The 21,322-nt window shown below is 25.3% G+C and overlaps 2 protein-coding genes across 3 annotated transcripts; both read right to left on the bottom strand.

The window, feature by feature from the left end:
• Positions 1-59: 59 nt before the first annotated feature.
• On the bottom strand, positions 60-7,106 carry LOC130672597 (tyrosine 3-monooxygenase). 2 transcript variants are annotated; one of them, XM_057477215.1, is made up of 6 exons: positions 6,515-7,105; positions 3,492-3,603; positions 3,273-3,386; positions 3,125-3,184; positions 1,785-2,604; positions 60-1,425 (listed from the first exon to the last, which is right to left on the bottom strand). In XM_057477215.1, exons 1-6 carry the CDS (start codon positions 6,578-6,580, stop codon positions 897-899), a joined length of 1,701 nt encoding a protein of 566 aa, XP_057333198.1. In that variant the 5' UTR covers positions 6,581-7,105; the 3' UTR covers positions 60-896. The 2 variants fall into 2 exon arrangements, with proteins under 2 accessions (XP_057333198.1, XP_057333199.1); XM_057477216.1 differs by lacking the exons at positions 3,125-3,184; positions 3,273-3,386 and having other exon boundaries at positions 6,515-7,106.
• A 7,489-nt stretch (positions 7,107-14,595) lies between these two features.
• LOC130672874 (putative uncharacterized protein DDB_G0282499) lies at positions 14,596-16,430 on the bottom strand. Its single transcript, XM_057477640.1, has 2 exons — positions 16,166-16,430; positions 14,596-16,096 (listed from the first exon to the last, which is right to left on the bottom strand). Exons 1-2 carry the CDS (start codon positions 16,305-16,307, stop codon positions 14,733-14,735), a joined length of 1,506 nt encoding a protein of 501 aa, XP_057333623.1. The 5' UTR covers positions 16,308-16,430; the 3' UTR covers positions 14,596-14,732.
• Between the last annotated feature and the right edge of the window lie 4,892 nt (positions 16,431-21,322).

The raw sequence follows: 21,322 nt of genomic DNA, 5'->3' as shown, positions 1-21,322 counted from the left end.
GATTAATTAAGAAATAAAAAAATACGGATGCTGAAATAAATTTTGTGTACGATAATAAATCAATTTTATACTTTATTTATTTTTAAATTTAACAATCATAGTCCCCGATTTTACAGTAACTTTAATTAACAATTAATTACTATTTTCATTTTCTAGCCTCATTTAAAGTACTATCGGGGACAAATACGCATATATTTATATAATACCATGTATAGTTCATAATAATTAATAAACATTCATTTATTTATTTATAATATATCAATTGATAAATAAATGTTTATTCAATAAAATATTAATACAATGCATAAGGTGATCTACTGACTGTCAAGAAATACTTTTTTTTTTTTTTGTTTTTTTTTTTTTTTTTCATAGTGCCATTAGTGCGTCAAGTAAACGATTAAACAAATATATAATAATTTAAAAAAATTCTTTGTTATCGTTAAATATATATTTAATTAGACAAATATCTGACTGTCATTCCTTTCTAATTCATTTTAAAAATGAAAAATAAAGGCTTATTAAAGATAAATATTATAATATCAAACGCTCTATTCATTTCGCCAAAAAAAATACAAACATTTTATTTTTAATTTCCATTATCTAAATATTAAATTATTCTTTAATTAATTATGACAATGAGATATTTGTGGAATAATTATATAATATATAACTCAATAAAATAGAAAAGCTGAAATTAAAACGAACGAAAAGAAAAGATAAAAAGAAAAAACTATAATGGTAGATTGATGGGTGATTTTATACAGGAAAATGATGAGAAACGTGCATTAGAGTATTTTAATTGAAGAAGAGAAAAAAAAATACTGTATGCTCGGAGGGTTTATCTTTTTTTTTTTTTATATAGATTGAATTTAAAATAATATTATGTGTTAATTATTTTACATTCGCGTAGCTTGGATTTTTTTTATGGCATTCGTTAGATGAAGTATCTCCGTATTAACTTGACTTACAAGACCCTCGAGTCCCTCAACAGTATCGAGTACTTCAACTCGCTGTGTGTGTGGATTAAATCTGACCTCAAATGGCCTGCTCATAGTACTAACCCAACGGCGGAATTTTTCTTTAGCATCTTCAAAGCTCTCAGCAACGTAATAAATCGGTTGGAATTCTTGATCTTGGTATGGTTGAAGAGCGGTAGTGCATGGATCAAATGGTCGGTGCTCACATTTATCACTCAATGAGTGTAACAATTCACCGTAAGCTGATAATAATCCAGCGCCATATGCCTTAACTTCTTTTCCTTCCTTGCAAAGACCAAATTCAACGGTGAACCAATAAATTGTTGACAATTTTTCAATTTCTTCGTCAGAAGCTCCCAACGAGGCAAGACCTATTTCTTGTGAGAATTGAGCGAAACTTGAATCTGCTAGTAATGGCATGTGACCCAATAGTTCGTGAATGCAATCACTGTTGTCGAGAATAGGAAAAGAAACAAAAATTATATAAATATTATAAGTTTGATAATTAAATTATTGACAATTATAAACTATGAAAATGACTTGGAAACTGAAAGTGAGTTATCAACTGATGGAAAATATAGTCGTAGTATAGTCGTTGTCGTTAAAAGCCAATTAGAGTTCCATTACAAGCATCAGAGGCAACGTTAATTTTATTATACTCTGTTGGCTCTTTATATTCAACATGTACGTGGGCATACTACCCGGTTCATATTCATAATAAAAATAATAATATCAATTGCATTTAAGTTTAAGTAAAAATATTAACAATGAGAATTAGTGATAATTTTATTTTTGAATAATACTTACGGTTCTGGTGTATGGTAAGGACTGTTGATATGTCTTACATATTGTGTACTTTGGAATATTCTGAAAGCAAGACTGGACAAGAAATCTCTAGCAGTGAGAAGTCCAGCAGCGGGACGTAAAGAAAATCCAGTATTTTTGTTCAAAAAATCGCTGACTTCTTGTAGCTGAGGAATACGATGGGGCTCAAAAATTTTTTCATCCCGTAATTTTTTGAATGCACGTTGATACTCAATACATGCGTGTTTAGGTACTAAATCAACAACAGTGTTGAATACACGTGACCAAGTTTCATTTTCAGTCTCAGTGTAGGGTATTGATGGAATAGGATCACCGTATTTGTAAGCAAATGCTATTTCAGCAATTATTTTTCTTCGAGCGCGATATTCTTTATCAGCAAAACCAGGATGATTCATATCCAAGTCGGGCTCATATTTGGTCATAAGATGATTACAATTGTCGAGGTCAGAAGCATGACGTGGAAACCATGGATCTTTAATACTAACAGAATTGTCTGTAAGAAGATTAACTTCTTCAAGCGCCGCACTTTGTCGTAAATTACGAATTAATTGCAACAGACACTGACGTGTCATGTCCACCTTGACCAGAACATCAAATTGAGAGCCTTCTTTACGTGATGGACGTGATTCCAGATGGGTCACTATACCCTTGAAATTTTCAATCGTCTTCAGTATACGCGCCAATGAGCCAATTCCATCACGTAAACGTAACATCAATGTTGCTTTCTGAATTGCCGTTTCTCCATCTGGAGTTTCGGCTATTGTTTTAGCCAATACAACTTCTTCTTCAGTTAATCCATAATCTAAACAAAATTTATTTATTAAATAAAACATTTACTTTACAGACGAATTTTATTTTTAAAAGTCATAAAATCATAGAGGAAATAATCACACAATTCAAAGTCCATTTCCTCGGTTAGTGTATATAAGTATCGTATATATAAAAAGAAAAAGTACTTTTAGAAAAGTTAAGTGTTGTACGAAAGTACTTGTCACTGTCGCAGACGCAAGAGGGTGATCTAAACTCATGGAACCGTAAGAAATTACTTTATATATATATATATACATAATAGCTAGATATTGTAGTGTAAAGTAATGTTAAAAATATAAGATGAGAACAACGAAAAAGTGAAACTAATATAATTTTCAATGCACAAAGGTACAATAAAAGACCTTTTGCCAGTAATTCAGTAAAGTGTCGAATGTAGGCGATTCTACGACAATGGATGCCTGTTTTTACCCTCAATTTACTTGCCCTCAGTTACCTCAATCAACTTTTATTTTAACACCTAATTTTCTTTACTTTTTAAATAAAAAACTTACATTCATCAGGACCAAAAGATTTTTCCTCTCCGTCTGATGATGAAGCTTCAGCTTTAGCTTCTGGTAATTGTAAAAAAAAAAAATAATAAATTTAACATACATGCCCATGCAAAAATAAAATGATAATAAAAAATAAAAATAAAATAACCTCCATCCTTAGCAGCACTCAAAGTTTCAGATTGCTCATCGTCACTTGATGATGTGTAAGTTTCCTCATGATCCTGCTGTTCTTGAGCACAATTTGCTGGATCAGCACTTGAGTCTATCAATAGATTAACAACAAAAACAACAACAACAAAATAAAATAAAATAAAAATCATGCACCATGAAAAGACTATTTAAAATTAAAAATAAAAATATAACAAACCGTTGGCTCTTTGACGGGCTTCTTCAAGTACACTTTGTTTCGTTTGCTTTACCACCAGAGTCTCAAAGCGTGCATCGTCAACAAGTGATCTACGACGGGCTGGATATCCATTCTGTTATTTAAAAAAAATAAATAAATTATTTATTAGATTTTTATCTAAATATATAACAATTATCAACAACAAGTCAAGTCCAATTTCCGTTTAATTATTAAACTGTAAGATCTAATTCCGGATTTAAAGAGAGAATCCAAAGGAAATGATTCAGGAAATAAAGTTGTACGTCTTTGATCATCTACAGGAAATAGAAAGACCACAGGTATATATGGTGACTTTAAACGTTTAACTTGACCAATTTAAACTATTATAAATATATGTATATTTCTTTATAAATGAATTTATCGAGTGTAATTGATAGTTATAATACGAAACTAGTGTCTTGGCATCAGCAATAATAAGTACTGACGTTTAATATAAATTCTTGAGCATAAACACATGTCGTCGGTGTCGTCAAAGTGGGCCAAGTACTTTGCCAATGGATAGACAACCGATGAGTATGTATTATTGCATCAGCGGACGACTGAATTATCACCGGGTATGGGGTACAAATGTACAGGTATAGGAGATTTGTTGCGTTAAAGGAGCCTTGATCTGCTCCAAGTGCTACTTAATGCTGCTTAATGTTCGCACGCTATTGACCCCATCGTCTGCTTCATTTCTATTTTATACTTGACATTTATATACTGTTTTTTTTTTTCTTTTCTTTTCTTTTCTTTTTTTAATCTAAGATTTGATTATCTAATCAATAATTAATTCGCGAACCCTTATTAGGGCATTGACAAATAACTAATTAAAAAAAAAAAATAAGTAATAATTATTACAGTATAAATAATTAATTAAGTGGTATTGATTTACATAACGGATCACACGTGTGGAATTAAATTGCCGCGACATATCACAATAATGATAATAAATTAATAAACATGGTATGTAAAGGATACGATAGTAATATTATTTTATAAATCAAGAGGCGGAGTGTCGAGCCTCCAAGTGATCATAACTGTTATGCTTGATGCTAGTTTTCTTTCAGGGACTTTATTATAAATATAAATATATATTTTACAATCACTTGATTCTCATATCTATAACATATTCGTAATTATCATGCAAACAAGGCCAATTTTATTTCTCAATCTTACAACTGATCAGATTCTGACGATGATGATGGATTATAATAAGGACTATAAAAATAGTCCCGATAGAGGATGTATTTTATTTAAAATTTTTTCTATTAGATAACAATATCAATGATAGGAGGGTAAAAAGATCATCGATGATCAATACTCATATTTATCAACACCTTTGGAAAATTCGAACAAGGTCTTTTTAGTTTTTCCACAATCATCAAGTCATCGCGTGATATCTTAAGTTATTTTTTTTTTTGCTATTTACTATTTACCATTTATTATCCTTCATATTTTTTTAAATAATTTTCTCAATAATTATTCATTATTATTAATTAATATTATTTATTACATGCATTAATTAAATTTTTTTTTTTAAATTGTTTAATAATAATATAAATAAAATAATTGAGGACTTAATAAAAATGATGTCGTGAATGACATAACTAAACAAGTAGTCGATATATCATCAGTTTGATCATATATTATGTTACATATCTAACAGTTATTTTAAAAACAAGTACAAATATGCGGGATTATTTTAAAAACTTTCTCTAAATACTATTCTAGATTATAAGAAAAAAAATTAAAAAAAAATAAAGGTTAATTTAATAAACAAGTTATTGGTCATTAAACTTTGGCGATTATTAGTAATTTTAACAAAAGTAAAGTTAATGAAAAATTAGTATCATTATTATTAATTATTAATTTTTTGTAAAGTCAAATTTTTCTCAAAGAAGCATCTTTGAATGAATGTATTTACGGATCATTATGATGATGCGGAGAAAGTTCTTAACGGCTCAACTAACGGTGACGCGAGAGTTGTTAATAAAGTATCTCCTGGCATCATCGCTCATAATTTTGGTGCATTTACATACATTTGTATTTAATTTATATTATTCATGTAATAATCCATCGATACCGATTTGCGTAATACCGGAAAAATTTATATCGAATTAATCGACCGTAAAAATTATAAATGAACCTATTTTAACTATTATTACTATTTTTTTTTACTTTACTATACTTAACATAAAAAAAAAATCCAAGAAATAAATATTTTTATTTTCAGTGAAAAATTTTTGTAATAGTCAGACACTCGTATTTATTAAAATTTAATAATCATCGTTATCATTATTATATATATTTTGAATAAGTTAGTAAAATAAATTTTTGATGGGTATGACAACTACTGTAAAATAATAATATTGTATTTACCCTATAACCGTAAAATATATAAATAATGATATTAATCATAAAGCCTTGGCATATCGTACATGATTTGATGAATCTAAAATAAAGAACAAAAGGCCAAGGATTCTGAACAAGATGTTAAAAAAATAATTTAGGATAACTCTATTGCTGATAATAATAAATCTTATAATATTAAACACCGCAAGGTTGACGTTGTGTAACACGTTGACAATAAAACTTGATGAACTTTCTCCACTCGTATCTCTCTTTCTCATATTCATCTTTCACATACAATTTGGCTTTTTAAAACACCTGATGTCATGTGAGGCCAATGATGATAATAAATTTCACTCTCTCAACCGACCAAGACTCAACAAGACAAATATTAGTAGAAGTAGTAGTAGTAATAATTGTATACCGGAACGACAAAAATGACGACTCAATAAGACAAAGTAAGCGTTCTAGTTAAAAACCATCAATTTTTTTTCGTTTTTTTATTTTTAACAATTATTTTTTTATTTTCTGATGTAATTTTTTTTATAAATTACGAAAGCTATAATAGAGAGTCACGTAGCGTCAGGACCAAAACATTAAATTTCTTTTTATTAAAAAAAAAATTTGAATTAAAAAAAAAATATATAACTTACCTCAATACTGTATGACTTTTTGATAGCGAACATTTCGCGATTTTTTTGTGCGGCAGCAACAGCCATTGTAACAATCTTCTTTTATTGATTTAAAAAATCCAAAAAAAAATTTCCACAAGGAAATAGTAACACAGGAATACTCTTCCTCGCGTTTAGTTAAATATTATTTAATAAAATAAAACGAGTAAGTGCCTGATACTCGATATGAGTCTCACTGCAATTAAATTATTTATATTGTTTATTTTTTATTCTCAAAATCAGGACAACGAAACTCCGTAAACAAGAGCACGAATATTTTCGTCTCAGCGTTACACTAAACAACGTTAAGTTTGAATTTATAAATTCGCGCCGTTTTTATATAATATCACTTTAATAATAAATATATTTATAAAATTTTTTCGACTAATTAGTTTTAAATAAAATCGAATCAATTTAATTTAGATAAAATAAATTCAACTCACAGGTACAATGTGAGTTGAATAAATTATTTTATTTTAACAGTAAATTTTTAAATTTGAAAAAAAAAACAAAATTGTAAGAATTTTATTTCGTGTCCTGCTTTGGCGAAGCGAAAGAGCGAATGCGTTGACGGGGCGGTTTGTCGCTGCATATAAACGTTTCCTCCCTTCACTGACTCACGTTGGGGTCAGGGGTGTCCCTCTCCTCTGACTCCCACCCTCATACACAAGGGAAAAGAGAGGGCTTTCGGGTAATCTGTTATCCATGCTGTCCATGCTTGACGATGGTCCTCCTCACTTTCGTAATTCTGTTCACACACACACACACGCACACAGACTTACATACATATAGTTTTTACTTTAACTCAAGTCTGTATGATGGTATATATTATTTCCATCTCTCTTAATTTTATACACACTCTCGGATTTCTGTTAACTTTAAATGTTTCTTTTTTCTTTCTTTCATTTAAATTATTTTTAGCTCTCGACGCGCGCACCAACCGCGCAATGATCCTATTGGTTAATTTGTAATACGTGCGCACGCGGGCTTTCCCGAATAGAGCTACTACCTCATGGAGATTCCTACTCTCGTTTCACTTTACTTGTCAAGTATTACTCACTCTGATAGCTCTGATATTATGACTCAGAAGTATGGTCTGACAATTGTAAATATTACTAAAACAATTATACTTATTTTCATTTATAGACCTTTTTTATTCAACTGATGCCTATATTAATTTATCAATTGTCAGCTATCTGTTGTGGTATACTAACATTCCAGTAATAAAAAAAAATTTATCCTCATCAACACGTTTAACTTTTTTTTTTTTTTCCTCTTTTATTTCCATGATCAGAAAATTCCATGACAAATTTACTATACCTATAAATACATTTATATTTTTTTTAGTTTATTATTATTGCCAAATTAAACATTCTAATGAGACAACAAATTAAAATATTTTGTTTTTGATGATATCTGATGATAATTATAATTATTTTAATATAACAATCGATAATATAATTTTTATGGTACTCTCAACAAAAATATATACATCACTTTCATGTATCAAGGCTACCACGCCTGTATCCACAGACAGGATAACACTTGGCACTGAATCACGCCAATTACAATGGTCTTATGTCTTATTATGTCTTACAAGACACACTATACATTCCAGTCGACACTTGATAGTTATTAAAAACAAAAAAATTATAAAAAATATATTTTGCGTTGACTACTTTTTATTTCAACCTCTCAATCAAAATTTCTTTCTCAAAAATATATTTATTTTTTAAAACTTTAAGTACTACTTTTTTTTAATTAACTTATTATTGTTATTATTTGAAAAAAAATATATATATTTACGGTTTAGATTACTATATAAAATTACTTATCAATGACCTCAAACTACCGGAAGAATTTTAATACAAGGTCACAAATCAGTCATAAAAATTTTCTCTATAAAAATGTAGAACAAAAAAATTAACCTTTACAATTATCTCTAAGAGATGAAAAAAAAAAAAAGCTGAAAATAATTTAATTTGAAATGAAATATTTTGTTTATGTAAATACGATTGGATGAACAATTTTATTAGTAGATAAAAATGATTTATAATCGATTAAGTATCACAGCGGAACAGAAATTGTATATGACAATAAATGCTAATGTCCTTAACTCTCTATATAATATAGACGGTGTTGTGGTATGGTGTAATTGTGGTGTAGTTGTTATTGTTATGTAATAAAATCGTCGTTAACTTGCAATGATTATTTCCTCAATGCAAATCGATTAGTCGATAAAAAACCTTCAAGGTTTTATTGTTTTATTTATTTTTCCTTTTTTCAATAAAAATATTTTTTAAATATATATACAGATAAATATCACAAGGGTTATAAATATACGCAAGAGGCTCAATTACGGTGAATAAGTTAAAATAAAGTTATACAAAAATTTTTGTCAATGATGAATATTTTTTTCTTTAACCATCTAACGTCTGAAATAAAAATAAAATGTATCAATATTTAATGCTGATTGAAAAATTTATTTTATGAGATTAAAAAATAAAATTTTCTTTAGTGTGCCATTGATCTATGTTCTCTTAGTCCGTTATATAGATATTATATCCTGAATTGATGTGATCACAATAGCGTGCCAGTGGCATGTGACTACACTCTGTCAATCCTGTTGAGAGTATTTTTTATTTTAATATTTATTCAAGGGGATACCGTATCGATGAATTTCTCTTTGCTATCAATTATCATTATTTATTAAAATCAAATTTCTACTAGTAAATTAATTAATGAGTCAGCGATAGCAATATCAAACACTATCATAAAAACTAAAATTAATCTAGTGAATTGAGCACGTAAATAATCCACAAACTTTAAGACAATGAATAAAATCTTACGCAATTTTAACCAACCAATGGGTCAGTGTCGATATGCACGACTGATTGTTCACAAGTTGTTATTTTTTATTTATTTTTTTTTTTTTTTACTCACTTTACCTAATTAGCCTGTCCATTTAATCCATACAACTATTATTATTATCTTCAATCGTTTGTTTTCTTCCTACAACCAATTCGAGTGACAATTATGATAATAAAAATATTAATTCAAGTATAAGAACGAAATACCTAGTCGATCATCAATTTAATTGTTAGTAGAAATAAATATAAAAAGTTTTACGTGTTTCAAGGTCAATATTTGAAAATATGAAAAAAAAAAAAAAATGAAAGGTTGACTATGTACTTCCGACAATAAGTAACAAGTAATATTTTAACTTCCGTGATATGTAACCTTCTTTTATATGACGTACCTTGACAGCCAGTGTCAGTCTAATATATGTATAACAAATCAGTCACTTTGCTATTAACTTTAAGAATATAAAAAAATTAAAAAAAAAATATCTATAACGTACGCGTATACAATATTATTTATGATATTAATAGCATCTTGCACATGTACATGTGCACCTTAAACGTGCAATGATTAATAATTAGTTTTTTAGTTCTTCCAAGCAGTAACTGCGTGCAATATTTTTAAAAACTTAAAAAATTAAAATAAATTTTTAAAAGTAAAATCGTTAACCTCACAAGGGTACAATAAAATAAAGTTGAGGGTTAATGGTTACAGTAAATAACTCCCTCAAGACTCATCCTTGTTTTGAAATTCTGAAATACTATTTCTAGAAACATAATCCTACAGTTCACAATAATATATATATATATATGAGAGACTAAATTTTTTATAGAGAGAAAAGAAAGTGCTGAGATAATGATATCATCTACCGGAAAGCCTGTCTAAGATGATGACATTTGTCAAGGTCTCATATCAAGGATTATGATCAATCGGGACCCTATTTTATTTACTACTTATATATCATCAATTAAATAATGAAAATTTTTATAATATTGAAAAGGCAGTGACTTGTTGATTTATTCATTTCTTTGTGCTTTCTTTTTTAGTGTCATAGTATTTGTATTATACTATAATTTAACAAATTTTGTTAATTTGTAATTATAAATGGATGTAACATAATAAGACATGTGTACAAAGTGTGGTTGATGGCCTTGTCTTATGTCAAGTTAGAAGGTGTGCACCTGGTCATTATTATTTTTAATAATCTAGATACATTGTAAAATCAATTTTTAATCAATTAATATTCGTACTTGTTTTCAATATCATTATTACATAAATTTATCGTTTTTAATAAAAAAAAAAAAAAAAAACAAACAATAATCTACAATTAATGATAATTTATTTAATGACTATTCTTCTAGATATTTTAAAATTTATATTATTGCAAATTTAATTGTCGTTAAAAAATTATTGATATTAGAATGGATTTTATTTTTTTTTAAAAATACAAATTGTGAATCACCACAAAATTATTGATGAATTAATACTTTAAACAAATTTAGAATCAAGAATTTATAAAATATCAATTAATTATAATCGGAATATTTTATCGAAATATAAAAATATGCAAATGGAAATTTTTTATACGAATCAAATTAGTGCCATTCACCCTTCTAAATTATATAACTATTGGTATAATTGTTGCAAAATTATTATCTATGATATTAACAATTTTATAAAAAAAGAAATATATTATTTAGGTCAATTATATAACATCATTTCAACAGAAATTTAAATTAACATTTGATCATTTAATTGATTTCTAAATCTTTCAACCATAATGTACTTCTTTATTAGTCTCCCCTGCCTAATACTTTTATAACGAAAAATAGAAAAAAAAATTAAGTAAAAAATTTTATCCTCAATTCCAGAAGATTATAAAGAGATTTTTTTTTTGTTTCCTTATCCTATTCTCCACGTATCTTAAAGTATCCCGGGAAATCCCTAGAGTGATGAGTATTATACTCGTCTTATTCTTATGCTACTTTTTTTTTATGACGATTTCGCGGTAATTTCATTATTACCGACAATACTGCATTAAACAGTCTCTAGATTAAATAGTCATTGTAGATTGAGGAATTTTTTTAGACTAAGAAATTTGAAAAAAAAAAAATTCCTAGAATTATGATTGTTATTCACCAATCAATCGACAAATGAGAAAAAAACTATAGATATCTTATTGGGATGAAATAATTGTTTGTTTTTAACATTTATCTAATAAAACACTAAATCATACACAACACCATAGAAGAATTATCTAGCTATCAACGTTACCAATATTACGTGTTATAAGTTAATATACATTAGGTAGTTAAAACACAACTTTATGCAGAGTTTAAGCTAAAAAAAAAAAAAAAAAAAAAAAGAGAGAGAAATATACATATAACTGCGTCAATGGTAACCCATTTTATTGTCACCTTGAGGGTGAAGGGATTAGCAATGCGCAATAAAACGATCTAATAGTGAAAGTGCTAACGATCCATAATATTCATTTTTAAAATTATTAAATATTTTATTAACCCCTTATTATTATAATAATAATAACAAACCTAATGATAATGCTATTATTGATGCTTATTAGCATGCTAATGATATTATTTAGACTAGTCATTGCTTAATTGTTTATTTAAATCTCACTCAATATACATTAACATTGTTATTATAAAATGTCTAATTGTTGTATAGAGATCAACTTATTGGTAATCTACATCGATTTCAGTTAAATTTTAAACCGATTAGTCATTGAAACCACGATGAAATTAATTAGTCATTTTACTCAGTTATCATGTGACAAGTTTTTGCGAAATTATTCTCTAATATACATTACCACGATTTTAATATTTTTCAGCGTAAAAAATGATTATCATGTGTGATTATAAGAATGAAATTATTTTATTTAAAGAAATTCAGATACTATTAAAATCTTTGAATCAAAACATATATTTAGTTTTTATTGGAAAAAAAGGTAATTATAATTTTATAAATTATACATATATTAAAAATTAAAATTTTTAATTTTTGCGTGATTGTATATCGATAGAGTAATAAATCCAATACCAATTATGCAAGTCTGGAAATAATTATTAAAAATGGATTCGTCATGGATTACTTGACATTGTGTAAACTTTTTTTTTTTTTTTTTAATTTATGTAATTAACGTTACGTTAGTTAAGGAAAAATCGAGAATATCTTTAAAAAAATATATATATATAATTCACATAAATGATTTTTATGAGAAAATAAATGTCTCATTAATAAATTTATAACTTTTTTAACAAAACAAATAGAGTTAGGTACTATTCTTATATATAATTTTAATAGTATTAAACTTTGATAGATTCACGTAAAATGTAATTAACTACTATTATTATTATCATCCTTACAATAAAATGAATTATATATTTTTAGATAAAGTCATTACAAATTCGATTAAATTATCTATAATTAATCGTAATTCTTGTTGTTGTTGTTGTTTTTGTTGCTAATAATGTATATTTACTGTCACAAATAGAAAAAAATAATAATAATATCAGTTTATATCCACTTAGAGACCATAAAATTTAATTTCTGTAGTATTGAAAAAAAATTTATTATGCAATTCCTAGTTAAAATATTCAAAGAAAAATTACATCTATCACATATATTTGAATATTTAATTGTAAACGTCGCATACTGATAGTTATTTTGCAATATTAAGCGATCAATGTTATCATTTTATCAATGACAAAAAATAATTAAACTACATTATTCCTCATTACCACTATAAATTTATGAATAAACAATTGGTTTAATTTGATAATAATTCATTTATTATTTCAATCATTTAACTGATTATATCACACAGTTAATGTTAATACTAATTAATGCAGGACCAAAATTATCACATAAAAAGAGGTGTGTTAATTTGTTCTCAGTAATAAATATTAAATAACATTTTTAAGTTTACATTGATCTTGTTAAAAAAATAATTCATTTTTTTGTTTTTTTTTATTTTTTATTTTTAAATTACCAATAGAAAAAATAAAATTGATAATCTATTTTGAATTACTAGTATTATCATTTGAATTATTAAGTATTGAAACGATAATTATTAAAACGTGTATAGGGACTAAGAAAAATGCGGAGATGTTTATAAAATTAAAAAAATGATAAATTTAACAACAAACATCTATATAATATATAGTCCCATGTAGTTAAATGTGACCTTGTTTAGATGATGGCAAGTACAATTGCAAATACGTCATAAAAACATAAATTATCGTCATTACATTTTTATCCGCGTATATGATATATCTACATACACAAACAACATGAAGTTTCTTGGGAATAAAATAACCGGTCAGATGACAACGACCTGCCTCTACTCAATGCGTTATATATATATATTAAATGCGTCATTGAATTTAATTTTTTATTTTTACAAGACTAATGTCTAATGTGACTGTAATGCAACATCTGTGACATTTAAAATTATTAAAAATATTTACCTGATAAATTTATTCGTTATTATCATTAGAATTTAAATATTAAATAAGCAATAAATAATAATTAATATCAAAAGTTGAATAAACTTTTTGTCAACATGTTGTTTTTGTAGGTATACCTATTAAATAAATTTAAAACGCAGGGAACTCCGAACCAGTTCCACAAACTAAAATAAATATTGTCACATGGAAAAACCCCGTTCTTATCATAATATGACAATGGCATCTTATTTTATCTAACACGAAAAAAAAATAATAAATGGTTATTTAATTAAATCTGCCTTAAATAATATAATAATAATTAAATTTTTTTTATTATACTTATACTTACTCTTGATAAAAATTTCAGTAGCAGCCTTATATGTAAATAATATATAATACTGATCGACCTTGACAATTTTAAAACTTTTTAAGATAATATTTAAATGGGTAAAACCTTGAAAAATATTTAGATAAAGGTTAATTAAGCTCATTCATTTAAATGATTAATTGTTTATTATTTTATTTTATCGATTTTTATGTCTCGAGGTTACTTACAACAATATCATCAGTTTTGCTTTTTATATGCAAGAGTGTCAAAAAAAATTTTTTTTAAGTTCCGCTTTTAGAAATTAATATTATTTTATATTTTATAAATACTTTTAATTCTATATTTACATTTAATAATTAACTTAAGTAGTGACATTTACTTAAGTTTATTAAAAAGTAAAATTTTAAATAAAAATAACATGTATGTGTTTTTTTAATATACAAATTATTAATTAAATGGCAATATAAATATAACACATATATAACAACAGTTTTATACATAAGTATATATAACAAAATTTGAAAACATATCTTGAATATATTATCTATAGACTATAACACTTGTTAATATTTGTATAGCTTTTTTTAAGCAAAGTAAAACTTGTGCTTTTTTTTAATGTTGACATGTTAATTGTCCAATTACTTTTATTATTTAAATTATGATAACTACTTGATATTCTAAAATACGATTTTACATCTTTAAAAATCTGATGCAAATCTTTAGTAAATCCCGTAATACAACTAGACTCGTTATTGTTATTATTATTATCATCATCTTGACATAAATTAAAAATATTCTCATCATCATTATTGACAATCCGACACTCTGGACGATTCTGTGAGTTGATTTCAACAATAACATTTTTTTTATCAATAACTGATTGCTCAAAATGTGGATAATTAATCAATTGATGATTATTCTTCGTATAAACTTTGGAACTCTTTTTATTAATGATAGATCTCTGTGTGTTTTTTGTTTCTTCTTTATCTTGACCTCCAGCAGCTACAACTTGAGACATATTTATGTCCATAAAAGTTGAGTGACCTACCGGTAGAGTTGCCAAAGCTGATGTAATTAAGAATGAAGATTTCGACGTATCTGTGGTATCTGTCGTATCTATACTCTTACTCTTACTCTTACTCGTGCTTTTACTTTTACTATTGTTGTTATTTAAATTTAATATACGACGACATTTTTTAATAAAACTTTTTGATTTTTTAAAAATTAAATTGTTATTGAAAGTTTTTTTTGGTGATGAGATTAAAGATTGTTGTTGGTAATAATTATTATTTTCATCAATTGAAGAAATTGATGGAAATGATTTTGAATCATTATGATCAATCACATAAATTTCTGGATAAAGTGAATTATTTTTTTTACTCAATGAATTGTCTACTGTATTTTTGGATATATTTGAACGAGAAATAGGTGGATGTGCACGGGGAGGTTTAACAATTTTATCATTTTTTCTTGTTATAACACTTATTTCTGGTCGTTGATCATTTGTTGAAAAAAAATCTTTTTTTTTTAATTCATTGTAATTAGTTGAATTATTTAAATTATCAATATCAATATAATTAGTTATTGTTTTATTTAATATTGGATCTGTTTGTGTGGCTGTTGTTATTTTACATAATTCTCTTGTAATTGATGATGAATTTAAATTTGATTTTTTAAAAGTTGTAGAGTTAATAATTTTTTTATCTTTTAATTGCGAGGTTGCAACAGCATTTGTCGTAGCTGAAGAACCAAATTTAAAGGAAAGCAATTGAGTTGATGATATATCATGATCCGTTAATTCAGGAATAAATTTAATTATTTTTTTTCGTTTCTTATATTTACGTTTTACAACCGATGGATTAGATCCCAAACAACGGTCACTTAATTTATCACAATTTATAACACCATCTGCAATTATTATAATATTAATATTTAATTAAAATTTTATTTAAAAAATATGTAAATAAATATAATTACCATGAGATTTATCAGAATCGCCATCAAGCCAGGGCGATACACACCTATACACAACACCAATTGCAATTGCTACAGTAAAAATTATTGTTATATTTGTATCTTTTATTGTTTTCAAAGCACTACTAAATATTCCCAACGCCATTATTACTATTTATTATAATTATAATTGACCCAAAATTATTATAATATTATACATATTATTAAAACAGTATACATACAGTAGACATGTTGAAAAATTCTACAAGACTAATGATATTTAAGGTCTATAATATATAATATACAAAGAAATATCCAAAACTCTATAGTATAGATATAAGATCTATTTTATTATTTAATCCTCTTATAATTTAATTTTACCTTTTAAACTTTATTATTTTAATTTATTATAAAAATATAAAATTTTGACTCCTTATTCGAAGAATAAATTAGTTAATTAAATAAGTATTTTAATAATAGCAAGTCTTTTCGAGGCTCTAGGAAGTGTAAAGCAAGGTGATAATAATTAAACATAAGAATAAAATCAATTACCCGTAGTTTATTAAATAAGGATATTTGTACCATAAAATTTAATAATACGCTGGTTTTTCCAACAAACAAACAAACAAGTAATAATAATATTGCATACTGTAATAACCATCTTTCAATATTGATAATAAATAATAAAAAATAATAACTTTTTTTTTACGTTAAAACAATGTCTATTGTTCTAATAGTCATAAAAAAAAAATAAAAACGACATAATGAAAATTTTAAAAAATGATTTATTATTTACGGTTCACAGATTTTTGTTTTATTTTTAATGATACGTTAATTTATAAATTTATTATTAATAATAGTATTGGTTAAACCGGAAGAACCTTGGTCTTGTATCTTGTCTTTAGTAATACTTCCAAGTACATGTCTTAAGGCAAATATACCTTTTATTATTATATTTATTGAATCAGATTGTAATAATGTGTAATATGTCTCAATTGAACCGAGGTTACGATCGTTAATGATTTGCAACTACTTTAGGCTTATAGTACATTAATTTCTAAATTTCTATGACGCATACTTTTCATTTATTGTTTACCCTGGATAAATAAATATAGAAAAAATATAAAATATCGTATCCTAGATTTAACTTAAAACATTGTAGAATAATTGTTAAGGTTTTTCCAATATAGTTTAAATGAATTAACGGTAATTAACATTTGATGATAATCATTTTAAATTGACGTTGCCAGATAAATTTAACCTCGTCCTATTTGTATCCTTTAATAATATACACATAATTAGGGTATTTTCAATGTTATTATTTTTAAATTTTTTACAATGTTAAATGAATATTAAATATTTATAGACTAAAAATTCTTAAATAATTTGACAGATTGAGGTATGAGTTTATAATTATCAGAAGTTGTGGCGATCCGGTCTACGAACTGGCACAAGGTACACAACGATTACGTAACTAGATCGGCATATATATATACATATAAAATCACATTTAATTTAACTTCTTCCTTGGCGATTAAAAAGACTTGGTTCTCGGTCAGGGGTAAACCAGAAAAGCGTTTTACTGTCTGAAATACAACATATTATTATTCAAAAATATTTCAAGGACAATTTTTTTTTTATTATTTTAAAATTAATTCCACTCTACTATTAATTGATAGTTAAATAAATTGAAATAATAGTTTACAGAGTAATACTAAAAACCTTGATATTATTAATTAGTTAATTAATTAATTAATCAAACAGTAGCTGGAGGCCCGACATCTGATGCATAATTTACCCATGGATAATTTTATTTAATTGCTATTGTAATTGTGTGATATACTTACACGCATTATTACCACTTGATCCGGCACTAACTGCCGCAAAATAAAAATTTAATAGATAAAGTAAATAAAAAATAAATAAATAAAATAAAAAAAATTCATCAGGCTTTCTAGAACAACGCGGCCTTGATTCTGGATACTCTACACCACGCCCACATCCGTGCAATGATCAGGGAATGTATGTCCGGTACCAAATCAGTCGATCGATCGATTATCGATCATAAATTTACCAAAAATAACTAATTTTCCTTTTGATTGTTTAAAATAAATAAATTAATAAATTTAAATAAAATAATAATTATTATGACTATTATTACGAGTCATCGCAAGAGCATTAATTACCATTCACCTAGTATCCAACAATTTATACGTTACGATAAATATAATTACCGTCAATACAAATATTTTATTTTAATTTTATTTATCTGAAGCCCTTTAAATACCTCTTAACTTTAATGAGTATAAAGCATGTAAAAATAATCAACCATATAAACTTTTCATACCAATAAAAAATATTATTGAAAAGTATATATATATATATGTAATGACAGTATAATGGTCTTTACGGTCTACGTGCTCAATAGACTTGACGCCATGGAGTCTCTCATAGAATAAACAATAATAAATATAAAAAACTTTGACTTCGTACGACACATAATTTAATTGTTTATAATTTTTTTTTTTTTTTAATTGATCAATTAGTTAATACCATACCACGTTGTTACTTACTTTTAATTACAAAATTTTATTCAAAATTTTCTATTTATTTATTTTTTTTTTTTTGTTACAAATAAAGAAAAATTTAATGACATCATATGTTGAAATCACAGAATAATAATAATAAATAATAATTAGATGAATAAACGGTATATAAAAGAAACTTATGGATTAATTATTATAAGCCTGTGATTGCTGAAAAAAAAAGAAAAAAAATTACGACTTTGATGATGACAAGATCAATTTTCCTCGAGGCTAGATTTTAATCTACACAATACGCCCATTTATATATCATTGCACTTGCATTTTAAATTTATTTATTATTTATTGCGATAATATTAATGAACTAAATTAAAAACAATATTTATTTATTGTTACTGAGAATACACATATATATATATATTTTTTTTTTATACTTTTCTGAAAAGTCTAGGAGAACCAAACTCTTATTTCCACGTGACACAATGATTTAGAAATCAATGACCGCTTGTAGTATAACATTGGAATGATAATTTACGTCCAATTATCATCAATCCTTGATCATTACTCATTACATACATTTATGATAATTGGGTCGGTTTTTTTTTTTTTTTTTTTATTACATAATTACATTTAGTATAAAATTAATATAAAAATGAATATGGATGTTTTAAAATATAAACTTATTCGTTATTTAATTAACCCATTAGAATTTATTGAATTTATAAATATATTTATTATTGTGTTTCTTTTGTAATAACGTTGATGGGTCATATAGTTGAGGGCTTTATGAATAAGATTTATCCTAGTATGACCCTCATACTTCATATAGAAACAAGAATGTGGTTTTAAGAAAATCAATCATAATGCCATCAAGAGCGACGTTTTTCTTTCTACTTGCTGCTGCATCATTGTGACCACACTATGATTATAATAATTTATTACATATCATTATTTATTATTAATATTAATTAATTTCTTTAATCAATTTGTATGGGTTTTAAAATAAATAAAAAAAAAAAATTATTACTTATTATTAAATAACTTAAAAAGTAACATTAATTAAAATGAAAATTTTTAAATAAATTGAAATTGTAGTAATTAAAAGATTATAGAATGAAAAAATGTGAAATAAACAAAAAAAATTCACTTTAGACTTGGTATTCAATCCTATCACAAGTAAAAGAGCTTTTCTACGCTACTTAACTCCGTATTTTCTCAGTAAATCCCCATTTTATTCTTACCTTTTTTCCAAGGATATACATCTATATATGTCAAAAAAATTTTACTCACCCACACAAAGTGAAAAAAAAAACTAATGTAAGTAAAATTTCTTCTCACGCTCAAGACTTTTTTCCGCCCATTAAACAAAAATAAAAAAAAATGAAAAAAAAGTCAGACTTAAACTATTATTAAAAAATAATAAAAAAATAAAAGATTGTTAATAGGCTTGCAATCATGATTGAAATATTAATTAAAATGTAATTTTAATATTGCAATTGTAATAATTTATTATCACATGAAAAAATTAATAAGTATGTATATTGAGTAGATGATGCCCTTAAACTTAAATTTAATGTCAATTATAAAAAAATAAAAAACACTGAACTGTAAATTTTGATTTTTTCATTGCAGGTTTTAATTATCAAAAAATATTATCATCAATCATCGCTTATCTATACAAATCAAACAGATTATAATTATACTATTTGTTAATGACTAATTAATACTAATATATGTATAAGAATGGATGATGCATTTTCTCACGGTCAGACAAAAAAAAATACAAGACACACCCCTTTTGTATTATATAATTTGTATTATTAATTAACTTTAATTTGAATATCAAGATATACTTAAAATAGTAAAAAGAAAAAAATAATAATAATAATAATTAATTATGTTTCCGGTTCAGTTGACGTTAGATTTTTTTTTCTATTTGATTATTATTATTATTATTATTATTATTTATAGACAATATATGTGTATTAATTATATTATCTAGTTGATTAGTAATTATAATTATTAACAATTCAAATGGGGTGATTGCAACAATATCACGCATTCAACAAATGTGTCTGGTATGATATGTATAAATATATAAATATTACTAGAGTAATTGAGAAAGAATAAATATTAACAAATCGATAATCTATAATACGTACATTCGGAATTATTAATATTTATGTGGGTGTGTTATTATATTATAAAAAAATTAATATTTATAATATATTAATTAATAATTAGATTTATTATTCATTACTTATTATTTTATTTTATTAGAATATACGTTCTAGATTTAATAATAATAATAATAATAATAATAATAATAATAATAATAGTAATATATTTTAAAAATTTAATTTTAGTATAAAATTCTAGTCATAGTTGAGTGAAATATAATACGATTTACTCAAGACAATATCTTTCAATTTAATATAATTTATTTCTTTATTCTTTAGATAATAAAAAATAATAAATTTATAAAGGATAAGAGAAATGAATAATTACTTTTTCACTTTAATAATATTACTAATTTATTTAAGTTGTCTTGGTATATTAGTAATAAAATAATTGTAAATTCCAAGACCCGCTCTAATAAAATAGTAGATAGAGTCGATGTAATATTTTTTTATTTATA

The sequence above is a fragment of the Microplitis mediator genome, chromosome 8, assembly GCF_029852145.1.
Source record: "Microplitis mediator isolate UGA2020A chromosome 8, iyMicMedi2.1, whole genome shotgun sequence".
Lineage (NCBI taxonomy): Eukaryota > Metazoa > Arthropoda > Insecta > Hymenoptera > Braconidae > Microplitis > Microplitis mediator.
Note: the sequence above shows the minus strand (reverse complement) of the source record. Positions and strands in the feature narration are given on the sequence as shown.

What these genes read in the sequence shown, in the direction of transcription:
- LOC130672597 (XM_057477215.1), bottom strand. Translation starts at nt 6,580, where the DNA reads ATGGCTGTTGCTGCCGCACAAAAAAATCGCGAAATGTTCGCTATCAAA. An exon ending in AAAAGTCATACAGTATTGAG is followed by an intron (nt 3,604 to 6,514) that starts GTAAGTTATATA and finishes TTTAAATAACAG; the next exon opens with AATGGATATCCAGCCCGTCG. An exon ending in CCTTACCATACACCAGAACC is followed by an intron (nt 1,426 to 1,784) that starts GTAAGTATTATT and finishes TCTCGACAACAG; the next exon opens with TGATTGCATTCACGAACTAT.
- LOC130672874 (XM_057477640.1), bottom strand. Translation starts at nt 16,307, where the DNA reads ATGGCGTTGGGAATATTTAGTAGTGCTTTGAAAACAATAAAAGATACA. An exon ending in CGATTCTGATAAATCTCATG is followed by an intron (nt 16,097 to 16,165) that starts GTAATTATATTT and finishes TAATAATTGCAG; the next exon opens with ATGGTGTTATAAATTGTGAT.